The sequence below is a fragment of the Stenella coeruleoalba genome (genome assembly GCF_951394435.1).
Source record: "Stenella coeruleoalba genome assembly, chromosome: 1".
Taxonomy (NCBI): Eukaryota; Metazoa; Chordata; class Mammalia; order Artiodactyla; family Delphinidae; genus Stenella; species Stenella coeruleoalba.
In genome coordinates this window covers 64,413,130-64,430,612 of record NC_137169.1, presented here as the reverse complement: position 1 = coordinate 64,430,612, position 17,483 = coordinate 64,413,130, and the positions used below count along the sequence as shown (strand labels likewise).

Below are 17,483 nucleotides of genomic sequence, written 5' to 3'. Positions count from 1 at the left end.
ATCTCTAATAGGCTAGTGTTTTCATTGTCCTCTTCTATTTTTATAGGTCTTGACTAAGAAGACATGCACAGGAGACAATAATGTGTTTCAAATTTAAGGAATGAAGCAAAGACAGACATAAAACAAAGAATGAGAAGTGAAGTTGATAACCTAGCAAACAATGACCAGGCAGCATGATGTTAGTGTTTAGATCTAAATATGAATTTGTTTCAAATGAGGGTCTGGTATAGCCCCTCAGTAGCTACAATGTTCCAATAACTAAGTCTCTCCCTTGTGTCTTTTCTCACAATGAATTGGCCCATGTTCTGTTTCCTTAAACTCTGTCTCTCTCACCAACCCCATTCATTCATCAAATTCCTATTTATGCTTATAATCTCAGCTCAAGTATCACCTCTTCCAGGAAGCCTTCCCTGACCTAGCTCTGTGTCCCCCACTTGCTAGTGTTCCTTTAGCATTCATTCTCATCTAATCTTGGTTTCCTTCATCTTGGCTTATAACTATAAAACCAGTAATGTGTTTATTCTATTAATCTCCATATAACCGCTAGACCTTAAGCGCCATTAAGAGCACATCTCCATTGAATCTCCTCACCCATCCCTGGGGCTGTATATAGTAGAGACTCAGTAAATAATTATTTAAGGAAAGAGTGAAAACTAGCCCATTGTTCCCTTTCTCCTCAGTACTTAGCTTACTGACTAGGTGAAGACCTTACTGGGCAATGCAATGATGACTTAGGCATGTCACATACAGAAGCAGCTCAAATTTACAATGCTGAGATGGATACCACAGCCAAACCGGGAGCCACCTGACTGACAAGTACAAATATTGCCAGCCAGTCAGAGACTTAGCTTTCCTATTATACTTTCTCTCCATCCTCCTCTGGGAGAACCTCATCCCCAGAGCCCTGTACTTCCCTGCTTAGCAGCAAGACTTTTCTACTAAGCACTCAATTTTTGACCTCTTAGTATTTTTATTTTTAATCCTTAATAGCATTTTCCTTTGATTCTATTCTGGTTTCTCTTTCTCATTTTCCAAACTGTTACTTCTGGTACCCATCCTACCTAAAAAATGCTTTTAGAAGTGCCAATGACTTGCTTTTATTCCAAATTAAAACTTCCATGTCCCTTATCTATAATCATGAAGAGTCAGTTAATAAAAACAAAAGGGATTCCCTTTGATTGTTATGGTATATTTTAGAATATTTCATACCCCAAGGAGAGAAGGAAATTCTGGATTAGGTGCCTGACACAGTTATTCCCAGAAAATATGCCTGAGATTCATACTGAAAGACAAAGAAAGTTTCCCCAAACTATTTTAAGTCATGTAATTTTTCAAGACAATTTTCTAAACATTGAATTTCAGATGAGGGGATTGGAAGCATTGATAAGCAATAGTGATATTCATTCATTTACTCAACATATATTTTTGAGCATCTACTAGGTACAGTTCTAGGTAAGGAGGTTACAGCAGCAAAGAAAACAAAATGAACGAACAAAAAAGTCCCTGCTTTTATGGAGCTAACATTCTGGTAGTGAGAGAAGATTCTACACAAATAAATATATAATCTGGTGAATTAAATGGTCAGAGGAAGAGGTTATTTCTTCCAAGATACTCAGTCCATGTTCCATAATTATCTTCCTTTTTCTTCATAAGAGTTTTTGTGTATACTTGTAGGATTGGGTAATGATGTGGTCTGGTTTTGCCTTTAGAAACAGAATGGGAAATTTGCTTTCTCTCCAAACATCTAGACTAGGGTTTATTCTATTTCTCCTTTGGTGAGATACCAACAGCCTACTTTATCTGCTCCCTTGTTGAAGAGAGGTAAAGTGTCTGGGAAGGATCAGAATCATATAAGGTCATATAAGAAAAGGATAACAATAACTAGGATGGTTTGGACCGGATAATTAAGGGCTATTGGGCCTTTGTGTATGAGGATCTCCAGTGTGAAGAGTGTGAACTAGTTCCCTCCACGTAGAGCAGAAGAATCAATGCGGGCTGACGTCAAAACACAAGGATTTCAGTAGACCTCAGACATACTGGCAGGGGGATTCTTAGACACTATATAAAACTGTGATATCAAGAGAGAAGTTGTGAAATCTCCTCCTTTGTCAATCTGTGAGAACAAAGTAGACACCAATCTGTCTGGTACGTTTTGGGAGAATCCTTTCCTACAGATAGATGATCTGGGATTTCATTCTGGGATTATATGACTGTTCCCCTCTACTCTCTCAGATCTATGATCGTATTAATCTTTTTTCACTGTTTACGTATCCTACTTTACTTATTCCTTCCCTAATTTTTTTTTTTTTTCGATACGCGGGCGTCTCACTGCTGTGGCCTCTCCCATTGCAGAGCACAGGCTCCGGACGCGCAGGCTCAGTGGCCATGGCTCACGGGCCCAGCCGCTCTGCAGCATGTGGGATCTTCCTGGACCGGGGCACGAACCCGCGTCCCCTGCATCGGCAGGCGGACTCTCAACCACTGCGCCACAAGGGAAGCCCCCTTCCCTAATATTGATTCCTCCATTTAAACTCTAAATCTATGCTCTTAGCTACTTTGTCATACAGTCACTCAGAGAGTTAGAGAAGGACTAGGAAGCCAGGGCTTGAGCCCTGGGCTCAAAGAAGACCACTGGTCATGGGGTCTTCGCCTGCAGGCCTGCCTCATGGTGAAGAGCCCACACAAATCCATCTTGTGACAAACTTCTTTCTTGAAAAAAGTGACTAAGTGTGGTTCAGGCGTAGTTAATAAAATTGCAGCTGAGACGAGACTGAGTCATCTGTCATACCAGGGTCTCTTACTAATCAGTTGTGAGAAACATTTCAGAATCAGAGAGCAACAGCAAAGAAATATGAGATACTCAGACTTCTTGAGGCAATTAGAGACTAAAGAGCAGAAAGCAAATCAGTCTTCCTGCCTTGACAGTCTTAAAATACACACTGAAAGTAGACTTTGGAGCTACACTATTTGTGACAGATGTTGACCATAACACATTTTCTAAGAGGAAGTAAAAATTACTCACTTCAGGACATGCATTCCACCCTCGCATCAGCAGAGATGATATGGGCTTGGGAATGGAATAGCCGATGGGAGGTCTGATATGGTGGTAAGCCATGTCTGCTGCGGCAGCCGCTGCAAACCAAATGGTCACGTCAGTCTTGAAAATCACATATTTATTTCAAGAAACATATGAACAGACAACAAAAAAATAATTAAAAATCAATCTGTGCAACATCAGCAGAGATTCAAAGAGGCCTCTATGCTGTTTTTTTTTATATGCTTAAGCAAAATAGTGGATAATATGCTACCGTAAGTTTATCTTTATAATTGTTCGTTTCTTCGGTTGTTCATTCAACAAATGGTGAGCAGAGGGGATTTATACAGGAACAAAGGAACAGACAAAGGAACAGACAAATATCAAGCAGAACAGGGTATGTACATGACGTTTCAGGAAGTAAAGACTGAAAGGCAGATTGGACCAGCCTATACAATGCATAAATCCCAGGCTAAAGAGCTTATACTACACATAGCAAGACAAGGTGCCCCGGAACTTTGTACCCCTGAGAGCACCTGTATCACTTGGGCAAAATAGATTATTTTTTACATTTAACTCTGGTTACTGGTTACAAGATTGTTGGGATTTTAAATTTTAATATTTATAAAGTAGTTACTATTTGCTAAACTCTTGTTAGATACTCCAAATCCATCATTTTAGCTAATAGTTCCCATTGATTGAACTCTCTAGTGTGGCCTACCTGCTTGGATGTCTGCATGTTGCTCATCTGAAACTCCACATCACTGTGTTGTGATTCTCAGGACATCTTTGTGGATTCCTGAGTGCTGATTATTTTTCTGTTCTGCAACCAGTGATTTCTGTAATCCCTGGGAAACCAAGCTTCTTGCTACTTTTATTGAACACATTTTGTACCAAGTATCATGGTAGATACACACATAAGTTCTTTCGATCCTTTTAAACCATGCGTGCAAGGTAAGTGCTATTGTTATGTGTGGGTTGTGTGTGTGTGTGGTGTATGTAAATAGTTTTTAATTTATAAAAATTTTAATATAACCAGTAGTTGGCACAACTTCTTTTTTCAGATTTCATGCTATCTTCAGCCATTTCACATTGAAAGCACTTTGTAAATAACACATGAAGCTCTTTTATTCCTCTGAAAAATTGCTCTGCACCCGTGGGATGCTAAAGTTCCAGGATACTGCTGCCTGTGTTCTCGATTGTGATGTCACAATCATCTGTCTATATCTTAATGACTTTTGAGATGTGACCCACAACTACTATCTCTCTTCCACCAAAGTTTACTCCAGCTAAATTCTGTTTATAGATCTGCATCCAGCAGATGTAGTGAAATTATATACAATGCAACTTAACATTTTGCTTTATGGATCATTCAGAATTACTATATAATTTTGCCAAATGTAAAATTAATACTTGTTTTTCATAGAAATTCAGAAAATTAGGAGAATTAGAAAGAATAAAATCCTATTATTCAGAGGAAGCAATTGTTAAAATATTTTGAGCATTTCTTATATATTCTTCATATCACGGAGCTCATGTCCAATATACAATTATGTAATACTTTTTCCCCTAAATTAAATATAAGCATTTTCTCATGTTATTAAAATTCTATGTTAACATATTTTTATTGACTCTGCATTTAGTTTGATTTACTTAATTATTTCTCAATTTCACGTTGTTCAAATTTGAGTGTAAACACTTCAAAGAATATGTTTTTTAATATGACTTTCCCAATTTCACAGATCATTTATGGTACTTTGAGGAGTGAGTTAATATGTCAAAGGGCACAACCACTTTAAAGACTTTTGATACATACTGATGAACACTTTTCCTAAACAGTTGTAATAATTTATACTCTCAATAACAAGTGTATGTCATTATACCTGAATCAGAATTAGGTTTTCTCATTTTATAAAAGATTTTGCTAATATGAGAGGTAAATATATCAGCTCATTTGCTGCTGTTTATATTTTGTTCTTTGATAAGTAGTGAGGCTTAATATTTTCCCAGATATTATTAGTTATTTGTATTTAAAATATTAAGTTCATGCCCTTTGCCCACTTGGAATTTCAATATTTCCTTGCAACAGTCATCTAATTGTACAATGGTTCCAGGCTGAGGGCAGAGTCAGGAATTTCATTCCTGCTTTTGTCTTCAATGCCCTTTGTAACATATTTGCATTATCACATTTTCCAACCATTTCTGGCCACTATCAAGTACAGTTGCTGACACTAAGAAAACAAAGAAACAAAAGACTGCTCAAAACATATTTAGCAAACTTAACATGACTCAAAAAATATGTTTTTTGTGTCACAAAAACCTAGGCTTTTTAGGTTCCTTCCAGTAGCTACTCTTGACTATTTTTAATTCTTTTTGGAACGAGGTACATAAATAAGCAAACAAATAAACTGACGCTTAATGATCATTGATCTTCTAACTCTACTTTTTCACCTTATAATCAGTTGGATATTGTTGAGCTGGTACAGCTATAAGCACATAAACCGGTGTAGTGAACACATTTAAACTAATTATACATATCCCAATGGGTGGGGAGGGACTATGCATAAAGTGAGTTAAACTCAGATGCAGGTGCCAAACGTCTCCTCTGAAACTCTTAGACTGTGATATCAAGTATATAAAGTTACTTGTTTGCTTCTTGACACTGTGTCTGAAAAATCAGTTTAAGATGAACAATATTTAATTCTTCATTATTCAGAGTAGATTCTGCAAGGTCTCGGCATCTCCTTCTCCCTTTTGCTTTACGCACCCTTGGCAGTGATACTACTCATTAGCACCTCTGCCAGAAAGTGGGCAATGCAACGTGAAGGGTCATGGAATTGAAATTTGTCACCGTTGAGACTGCTTTGTCAGTCTTGCCTGAGTGGCCATGCTACACTAGCTGCTGGGAACTTTTCTGGTATTCCACATTCAGGAAAGAGACTGTCACCCATTAATCAATTTTTTACCTTGATTGCTACATAAAATATGTGAAATGATTTATGTAAACGTTGGTTTCCACTTTCACGACTGAAACTTTGCTATTAAGAGAAAATAAGGATACATTTGAAAATATCAATAACTTAATATTGAGTGCCTATTATTTCTTCAGTATTACCCTAAGATAGTTATCAATAGTTTGGCAAATTTATAATCTAGATTCTAGAGTAGGACTGTCTAAAAGAACTTTCTGCAATGATGAAAGTGTCCTTCTCTCTTGTTCAATACTGTCACATGTGGCTATTAAGCACATAAAATGTGGCTAGTGTGATTGAGAAACTGAATTTTTAATTTTACTTAATTTCTATTAATATAAATTTAAATTTAAATAATCATGTGTGTCTAGTGGCTTCCATATTGGACAGCACAATTCTAGAGCATAGCTCCCATTATCCTGAATGAGACAAATTAAACACAAATTTGTGAGTCAACCTCAAGGGTCTGCATAACCATGGTGTTGATTTGTGGATTCAAGTTCTTCGTTATCAAGAAAAGAAATGAAAGGAGATCATGATTGTTGTCTCTCAAAAGAAGCCAGTAATAGAACAAGCATTCAATACAACATGTGTTAACCTTCATTCATTTATTCAAAATGTATTGAACATTCTATGTGAGTGACAACAGGCAGAAAAAAACGAAGTGTTATGCTTTTCCAAAGAAATTGGTAAATGGATGAATAATAATAAAGAAATGAATTACTGTATATTTCACTGATTTAATGGTTCAATCATAAGTTGTGAAATATGATTCTTTTTCCCCTGTAATTCCTTTTTCCCTACCCTCTTTCTCTGCATTATATCTACTGTCATTTAGGTTTTAGTTTAGATGAATTATCTCTGGATGACCTTCCTATGGACTCCCATAGCACTCTGTACTACAATAGTATGTATTATATTAAACTTAATTGCCTATTTACTTGCTTGTCTCTGCAAATAGATCACAAGCTCCTTGAGGTCAGGGACTATGTCTTTTCAGCATTGTGTCTCCTGTGCTTAGCACAATGACTGGCAATTAGTAGGTATTCAATAGATATGCAGTGAATGAATCAATAAATGAGATAGTTCAAAATACGATTTCATTGGAAATAATATAGATCATGGTATACAGGACGCAGTACACATTTACCGTACAAATGAATGAAGATGATGGATTAATGCCAATTAATATATCGCCCATTATTATGATTTTAGGACAGAACATAATGCATAGCTATGAAGAAACACTGTAGAATGAATATAATGTTTAGTTTAATGTGAAATTAAAACATACTTAGATAAATTATTGAGATCTGGTGGCATATTTAGTCCATAATATTATCTTTTGTTCAAAACATTTTGGGAGGGGGCTTCAATAAACTGAAGCAGTATAAATACTAAGAAATGTCCTTAACTAGCATATCTGGAGGCCTAATTTTCAGTCTGTCTTTGCTTTTAACTCTCTGGGAGATCCTAATTAAGCCAATTTGCCTCTGTGAGTATTAATTTCTCTAAATGTAAGATGAAGCAGTGAGGGCACACAGTAATGGTGACAAGTGTGGGCTTTGGGGACAAGAAGCCATGACTTTAAGTCTTGACTACACCTCTTACCAGCATGTGATGTTGAGCATACATCTTATCCTAATAGAACCTGATCCATGGCTTATCGGCAGAATTAAAAGAGTCTTCATAGAGCATCTGTTGCATTGTTGGCTCTCAACAAGTGTTAGCTGTTATGGTTGCTTTAATTATTATCTACAGATCTAAGGCTCTGACTGATTCCTTTCAGTCTGAACCTAGAGAACTAGATATCAAAAATATTATTGTATATTTTCTATTCTGTTTAGATGAGAAATCTTAGTTCTTTGTGAGGTTTCTTTGAGCATGAATACCAAGTGAAACATTGCATTGCTACTGCAAATCACAAGGCTAAAAACCACCTCATTGGGTTTCCCTGGTGGCACAGTGGTTGAGCGTCCGCCTGCCGATGCAGGGGACACGGGTTCGTGCCCCGGTCTGGGAAGATCCCACATGCCGCGGAGCGGCTGGGCCCGTGAGCCACGGCCGCTGAGCCTGCGCGTCCGGAGCCTGTGCTCCGCAACGGGAGAGGCCACAACAGTGAGAGGCCCGCGTACCGCAAAAAAAAAAAAAGAAAAAAAAAGCACCTCATCTGTCATCAGTCCCAGTTTATAACGCAACGTGGCCATTATAGAAAGGATGACTATGCAGCTCTCCATGATGAACTTAATTAGCTTTATATTGCTTTTGGATAAATTGGTACTAGCTTCTGAATTCCTAAAGTTAACTTATCGCTTCCTCTCTTAGGTTTTATAAAAGTAAAAAAGAGAGAAATGAAGTACAATATATTGTTTGTAAGTTTTGTCTAAGACAAAATTGCCAGAATTTTTTTTCTAGTTGGTGTGTATGTGTGTTCTAAAAAATACAATTGATTCTACTTCATAGTTTTTAATGGGCAGGGCTGTGGTGAGACAAAGCAAATGCATTCTACCATCCCAGCAAGAGCTAAGACACATTCTTTGTTAAACTGACACTTTTCAGTGATGTATCACCAGAGCATACAGCATCTGAGAGAGACCATGAGATTGCAATCTTGAGATTGTACTAAGAATGGCTTAATTTTTTAAACCACATCCCATTCTCATTACAGACTGTCAGAAGAATAGATTAATTTGCACCATTGTCTGTTCTCATTGCAATCTTTGTCAGTGTAATGAAGTATTGGCATGTTAACATCAGCTATTTTCATAGAAATATCACCATCCGTTGGACCGATTTGATCTTTCCAGTGATCTGTGTAGTGAGTGGCTGGCATTACTCTTCTCAGTGATAAACTGATAAAGATGTCAGCATAGCAAACATAGGATTTCAGAACTTTAGTTCACTCCTATTTTCCTATCACCTGTCAAAGCACAGTCCACATCATCAATGTGCTTATGCCCTTTGAGGGTATTATATTTAAGATGCTTTAGGATCCTAATTATATATGAGCAGAACATAATCATCTAATATTAAGCAGGTGTAGCAAATGCAAATGGCTATAAATATATGAGACCTGTGACATAACTGGGTCTCTAAATTACATTAATTCATAATTTTTAAAACCACATGTGATACACAAAATGTCTGCAAGCCATATTTGGCTACTGGACTGCAGTTTGCAACTCTGAGGTAAAGCCTCAACATGAAGTTTCACCAGAATCTGGCTAGACTGAATCTGCAGATGTTCTTAATTTGCTGCCATGTCCCAGACTTAGAGTCTGGCATTAAGGAAACCCAGGACACTGAGCTGAGTCTCCTTGTGAACCAGATGGCACCACACATGAAAACAAAAGAAAAATAACAGGCTCTCTTCTTTGGCTCCAAACTATAATCTGAAAGTGATCCACAAAATTGGGTACCTGGTAATAAGGGAATGGGATTGGATAAAATACAGACTGATGGATTAAGTCATCCCAGATTTCTTCTTTAGTTTTTCATGAGGTACCAAAGGAGACAGGCCCAGGAGAGAAATAAACTATGGGAAGCAGGTGCTGGTTTCTTTGTTTAAAATGTATCCAGGACAGGGTCTTGTTTGCCAGGTCATACCAGCTCCTTTTTCATCTTGCCTGGTTCTTGTCTCTCTGCTTGACTTCATAGCGTGGCTCCTTGCCCTTCTCTCTTCCTGTATCCATCATCCTCCTGCTGGCTAAGCCAGAAGCCTGGAAGTCCTCCTGGTCTCCTCCCTCTCCCTGGTGCTTCCACCTCAATATGTCCGCAAGTCCTGTTAAAATCTCTCAAAACCAGCCTCTCCTTTCTCTTCACTACCTTAGTTAAGATTTTATACATTCTCTTCTAGATTACCTGGTTCCTTGCCTCTGTTTCAAACTTTTCCAATCCAGCCTTTGCTTTGTAGCAAGAGGGAGCGTTCTAAGATAATAGAGTTGTACTATTGCCCTGCTTAAAATTCTGCAGTGACTTCCATTGTTGACACAGAAGGTCCTTCACCATGTAGCTCTAGCTTTACATTTACAGCATGTATCTTGCTGCTGATTCCCTTGTATTCTCTGATTCATCGCTACTGAAAGATGTGTGAATCTCTCATGCTCTGCACCTTGCCCAGGCTGCTTTCTGCCAGGACACCTTCACCATCTCCCCACTATTTACCAGTTAAATAGTACTCATCTTTTAAAGATGCAGTTCAGGTATCATCTGCTCTAAGAATCCTTCCTTGATTTACCCACCAGTCTGGGCAGGAGATCCCTCGAAGGAGGAGCTGTTGCCCTCTGTGTTTCCCTCTAGCTGGGATTTACTCCGCTGACTGTACTTTTCTCATGCCGTCTCTGCACTACAAGGGAATGCCCTTTTCCTCTGTTTTCTCGCACAGTTCCTGGCCAGAACTGTGGATGGCTTAATATAATAATAATAGCTAATATTTATTGAGAGCTTACTGTTGCCAGACATCATTCCAAACCTTTGAGGCAAGTCCTACTAGTATCCCTGTTTAAAAAATAAAGACACTGAGGTACTGAAGTATAGCTTGGTTAAGCAGTTTGAGTAAGCTTGCAAGACTCATGCTCTTACACTTATGCCAAGTCTCTTTAGCCTGAAAAATATTTTCTTAAAAATTGCTTAATTGCCAATATTTAAAAATCTTTCGATATCTGAACAAACACACAGAAATTAGTTGATATGGCAACAGTGAGCAAGCATCCCTATACTTCCTTCATGGCACTGTTTGGCTGGGGCTGGGTAGCAGCTGTCCCCTTGAGTCAGAGCATGTGATTTCCAGTTCATCACATTATCCTGCATCAAGGGTTTTCTTGCTTCCCCTGATCCTGTAGGCATTTGATCTTGTGACCCTTGGGACAGTGAATGTAATGACTTTTTCATTTTTTTCTAAACCTGAGATTATAAGGTTAATTTGAACATATACTAGGTAAAAGAGACCCTAACTTCAAGTTCTTCTGAAGGCATACTCATCACTTGCATAGGAGTCAATGCTAATATTTGCTTTCTATTTATATATTTCACCCAGGAGATAGGATTCTGTTAAATCCAGGAGGATAAGCCATGTGTAATGTTGCTACTCCCATAATTGATAATCCTGTCCCACACTGTAGTCATGGATTTGTTGCTCATTGTAAATGGCTAATATGTAGCTTATATTGAATCTGATCCTTCACATAATTCATTGCTGAACATTTGCTAGACTGCCTAACCACTGTGATGATATTAACAGCCTCAGTTCTTGATGCATGGTAACTGTCCAACTTTAAAAAATTCAGTGTCTATCATGAACAACTTCTTTTGCCAATAAAGTACTATAAATTCCAGTATCTGAGATATTGGATTCAAGTTATTCTTAGGCAAGATATTTAACTGTTTTATTATATAATATTCTCCCTCCAAAAAGAGTATATATTCCTGAGGGCCCATGAGAGAGGGGATCTTTATCTTTTTGAACTGTTCATTTTATAATTAGCAAAGGGTAACAAAGTAGAGAAAATTGCAAGGACACTGCACTTAACTGAATAGTGAAGAATTAAGGAAGATATTTTTGGAAGAAGTAATATTTAAGCTAAGGCCTAAAAGTAAATTGGAGTTAGTATGATGAAAAGTGGGGAGGAGTGTGTCTGATAAACAACTAACGTGTGCAAAGACACAGAAGTGAGAGGAAATGTGTCATGTTGGGGAAATGAAATAGTTCCCTGTGGCTGAACATAGAGGACAGGCTGCAAGTGGCAGGCAGTAGACCTGGGGAGGAAAGAAGAAGCATAACTATGGGGGCTTTGTAGATTGTTTTATGAAATTTTTTAAATCTTACGAACAAAGGAAACACATTGAAGACTTTAAGTAAGGGGAGTCAGATAATCAAATTTGAGTATTTAGAAAGCTAAATGTAGTTATAGTATGGCAATTGGTGAAAAAAAGATGGTGAGCAAAACTAGAGACAAGGATACCATTTAAGATACTGTGCAGGATTCTACTTGTGAAATAAGGAAGTAGCAGTGGAGAGCAAGATAAGTGGATAGATTTGAAAGATATTTAGAAAGGGGGATTGAAAGTAAGAAAAGTGAAAAGAAAAGGAAGGAAGGAAGGGAAGAAAGACAAAAAGGAGGAAAGAAGAAAGAAAAGAAGGAAAGAGAAAAATTAATGGTGACTTTGAAGTTTTTATATTGGCTCCCTGGAGAATGAGAACTCCACTCAAGCACAGAATCATAGGAAGCCTCGACCTTATATTACAGTTTGCCCTTATCTTTCATCTTACAGTTGCAGAGAGATTTCAACTGACAAAGTTCACAAAATCATCTCATTTGATCCTCACAGTAATCTCTGTGGAGTCATCATTAATTGCACTTACCAAAGAAACTGAGCTTGTGAAAGAGCCCAGAGGCCAGAGGAAATGCAACACATTCAAGGAAGCAAGGAAAAAAGGTTTGGAGTGGCTGGAGCATAGAAAGTGAAATGGTGCAAGCAAGATCAGAGATACTGAATCATGTAGAGTGTTGCAGGACATAGTAAGAATTTTGAGATTTAATCCTAAGAACATGGGAAGCCATAGATGATTTTAAGCAATGGTCACATAATCAGGTTTGTTTTTAAAATGTCATTTTAGTAGATGTGTAGAGATTGGAGAGGAAGAGAAGAATAAAGAGAGAATGATCAAAGAGCTATTGCAGTAGTTAAAGTGATAAAGATGGCAGTTTGAACTAGAGTGGTGGTAGATAAAAATTTAGATGTAGATACGGGTATATACCTCACCAATTCTATTCAGTATTGTACTAGAAGTCCTTGCCTGTGTGAGAAAGCAAGAAAAAGATTTAAAATACACACATATTTGAAAGAAAGAAATAAAATTTTCTTTATTTATACATGCCCTAATCATCTATGTGCAAAATCCCAAAGAATGTACAAGAAAGATACTTGAACTGATAAGTTAATTTAGCAAATTTGTAGGGTACTAGGTTGTTATTTAAAAATTAATCATGTCTGTATACTAGCAAAACACATTATACATTGAAATTTAAAAAAACATTTAAAGTAGCATCAAGAAACACAAAATTCATAGAAATAATTTTAAAAATATATGTGTAAGGTTTCTATGATGAAAACTACAAACACGCTGATGACAGAAATCAGACCTAAATGAAGGGAGAGACATACTATGTTTATCAGTTGGAAGATTCAATATGCATAAGTTGTAAATTCTTCCCAAATTGCTCTACAAATTCACTGCACTTCAATCAAAATTCAAACAGGCTTTTTTTTTTTTTTGTAGAAATAGATAAGCTGGTTCTAAAATTTATACAGAAAAGCAAAAATCCTATAATAGCAAAAGCAATTTTAACAAAGAAGAGCAAAGTTGGAGGATTCATAGTAAATGATTCTGAGATTTACTATAACTTATCAATGTATTGTAGTATTGGTATAAGGGTAGACTTATATCAATGGAACAGAATAGAGTCCACACATATGTGGTCAATTAATTTTTGACAATAGCACCAAAATAACTTAATGGATAAAGGAAAGTTTTTTAAACAAATCATGCTGAAAAATTGGTATCCATATGGAAAAATAAACAAATAAATTAACAAAAGGATAACAAACTCAACTTTTACCTTGTAGTGTTAAAAAAATAACTCTAATAAATCTTATAAATATAAAATCTAAACCTACAAGATTCCTGTGAGAAAACACAGGAGAAAAACTTTGTGATCTTGGGTGTGGCAAGAATAATTTAGACAGGATTCACAAAATATTTAAAAGTTTGATAAGGTAAACTTCTTTGAAATTAAAAAGTTTTGCTCTTTGAAAGACATTGGTAAGAATATGAAAAGGCAAATCACAGACTAGAGAAAAATACTTGCAAAACACATAGCAGATAAAAGATTTTACCTAGAATCTAAGAACTCATTAGTATATAAGATAATTTGCACAAATACTTCACCAAAGAAAGAGATATGAGCAGCAGATAAATGCACAGAAAGATTATCAACATTAATAGTTATTAGAGAAATATAAAATAATACCACAATTATTTACCATTATATACCTACTCAAATGGTAAATATTTTATTTATTTTAAATATAATATTTTATATTAAATTTAAATATTTAATATTTAATATTTTATTTTAAATAGACAATAAAAAAGTGCTGGCAAGGATGTGGATCAACTGAAATCCTCATACACTGCTGGTGGGAAGTCATAGTGGTACAAATGCCTTGGAAAAAATCTTACCATAAGATCTAGTAATTACCTCTTATGTATTTATCCAAGAATAATGAAAACATCCACACAAAAACCTGAACGGTTTTGGCAATTATATTCATAATTGCCCTAAAGTGAGAATAACTCAAATGATCATCAACTTGGAGTGGATGAATAAATTGAGGTACATCAACACAATGGAATATTACACAGGAATGAAAAAGAATAAATTACCAATAAATGTACTAACATGTCTCCATTTATATGACATTCTGGAAAAGGCAAACCTGTAGGGACATAAATCAGATCAGTGGTTGCTAGGGGCTGGAGGTGGGAAAAGTGACTTGATTCCAAAGATGCATGGGGGCTTTTTGGAGTGACAGAAATGTTCTATATTATGACTGTAGCTGTGATTATACTGTATATATTTGTTAAATATATATTTGTTAAAACTCATTGAAATGTTAGTCTAAAATGGTAAATTTTGCTACATAAGTGATACTACAACTTATACTATATAAGTTAAACCTGATTTTTAAAAATGACAATTGCAATAGTTTAAATGATGAAGATGGTGGCTTGAGCTAGGATGGTGGTAGATGACGGTAAGTAGTAGGTAGATCCAAGATGTCCTTAGGATGTAAAATCCACAGGAATGGATTGGATGTGAATGGATTGACACAGGAGGTGAGAGGAAGAGAGACATATCTCTCTCTTGTGAAAATACTACAATGTGTCTAGAATTATAGTGGATTTTTAACATATACTCATAAGCCTTACCAGAAAGCAAATTCTAAGAGGTAGAGAGATAGCAGCATATCAGAGCAAGACATTACAAATAGCAATTTTGGTCCCGTTCTAAATAGAGTCTTCTCATCCACCCTATAATAAGGGCCAGATCTCATCATTTAAAACCATAAAAGCATATAGAGAAAGATTAGGACGATTAAATAAAGAGCATATAATTTGTGAAAAGTACTTTGTTAGACACTATGCAGAGTGTAATTAAAGACCATATGGTTATTAGGGGGAAAATGCCTTGAATAGACAATATGAGTTATGGCTTTTGCTCTGCACATGAGTACTAATAAATATTGTGATCCTGGTTAAGACTTTGAACTCGTGAGCATCCACATTTGTAAGATATGTCTTTCCCTAACATCCCTTTTGACTTGATCCATCTGATATATTGTGATAGGGTGGCCACTTAAGAAGCTTACAATACAATTCATTTAAAATTTATTTACGATTTAATTTGAAAACAACTTTTCAAGCACGGTAAGTTCTGGGGATGCAAAGTCAAGGAGTTTTTAGACTCACAGTGGATACAAGTAAGTAAACAGTGAGACAGTGCTGTTGTATCTACAAGAGCAACCCAAATAAAATGGAGAGAGAGATGCAAATAAAGCTTACCTCAAATATTTGTACATTTTTTCCTGTGATTAGATTCCCTACCTCTACCTTCTACATGTACACAGAGTATCAATGTATATTATCAACAACAAAATTATAGCCTCACTCACAAAGTTCCATTTTTAGAATGCATCTAAATATGTAATACAAAATTAGAAAAAACAATTCTCTTTTGTATAATGTGAGACAAGCAGAAAGCAGTCCTGATAGGTTATTTTTATGTGTTGCTACTTTCAGTTCACTCTTATATGCACATCAGAAAGGCACTTCTAAATCTAATCTCAAAAAGTAAATATTGCATTGTTCACATTATTTGTACCCACATTCCACATGGCCATTATCATTTGCTTGTTTTATTAACAACAGATACATCAAAGCCCTAAACTTTAATAATAAAATATGCCTACACTTCTGTGTGTCTGTATATAAAACCACATAGTTATAGGCCATTAAGTTTTCTGGATTGGGCCACACCTTTAAACAATTTGAGACCGTTTCCTTACCTCTCACCTTGCCAATCCACCAAGAATAGTCATTTTGGGGGAAAAAATGTTTCTTGCATTTGTGAAAATGCACAGAACTCTGGAAATCAGAGAAACTTCTTTTTTTTTTTTTTTTGCCTCACCCCGCGTCTTGCAGGATCTTAGTTCCCCGACTAGGGATTGAACCCACACCCTTGGCAGTGAAAGCACAAACTCCTACCCACTGGACCTCCAGGGAATTCCCTCAGAGAAACTTTAATTGAGGCATGGCTTACCTGGCTTGAGATGAGCAAACGGAATTTCGCCGGTGAGAAGTTCCCACAGACACAGAGCATAGCTGAAGACGTCAGCTTTGATGGTGTAGCGTGTACACTGTGTGAACACCTCAGGAGCCATCCAGCGGAGGTTCTATGGGTCAAGAAACATCCACAAGTCATTTACCAAGTGCTTAGTTCTTCTACTGTAGAATAGTGTTCTTCTTAGTGAGGATTTGTTAAGTGTTCTCTCGAAGTTCTCAAAAATATAAACTTAAAATAACATCGATACTGCCCTCAGTGTGCGCAATAAACTGGCCCGTTCATACAAAAACAGTGTGTTTACTGCTGCTGTTTAGTTTTTTAAAGGGCATTTTCTTTTTATCATTGGAAGATCATGAAATCCATAATTCTTTCCAAAATATTGTAACAATATTAATCACCAAGTAACACTGCCTCTTATGAAATGATGATCACAGCAGCAGCAATTTTTTGTGTAACTCTGAGCATCTTTCCCCTGGAAGCCTTACAAGCTTCTGAATAGCCATCCATGGGTTCATCTAAGAACTCTATGCCTCCCTGGGGGTGAGTCACGCACTGTGGGAGGAAGCTTCCCTCCTTTAGAGCTTCAGGTTGTAGTTTAGGAAGTCACTAAATTAGACCCATAAATAGTGCCCTGATGACTGAGGAGAGAAACGGCCTGAGTGTAGTGCCCAGAATATTCGTGTGCAGCAGATTCCTCACTGGCAGGATCAGGTCTGCCACATCTCCTTTGTTTCCCAGCAGTGTTATTTCTGAATGCTGTTTGCGCCATATTCCAGAAAGCAAGCCCATAAAACGTTACGAGTTTCCCTGTACAAAGGTCTACCCTCATGTTTTCACGGCATCATTTACACCCTTTTTACTTGCAGTTATGTATTTTTAATTTTTAAATATAAGTTTCCGTTTAATTTTTAAATATAAGTTTCCGTTCTGGGATGCATAAATTTGGTTTATTTGTGGTTTAGGAAAGAGAGGACTAGATTTTGAGTTAGGAGATGCAAATTCTAGTTCTGGCTCTACTGCAGACTATTTGGGCAGTTCTGGGAAAGTCTCCTATGCTTCCTGGACCTCAGA

General features: G+C 36.7%; 1 protein-coding gene across 1 annotated transcript in view; it reads right to left on the bottom strand.

The window, feature by feature from the left end:
- Nucleotides 1-17,483, bottom strand: part of LOC307176132 (serine/threonine-protein kinase TNNI3K) — a gene marked incomplete at its 3' end in the record, with an annotated part of 278,258 nt that overhangs the window by 80,577 nt on the left and 180,198 nt on the right. Inside the window, exons 20-21 of the mRNA XM_079901938.1 lie at nt 16,389-16,521; nt 3,023-3,132 (exon numbers count right to left, since the gene is read on the bottom strand). Coding sequence (XP_079758064.1) covers nt 3,023-3,132; nt 16,389-16,521 — 243 coding nt within the window. The remainder of the gene's footprint in view (nt 1-3,022; nt 3,133-16,388; nt 16,522-17,483) is intronic.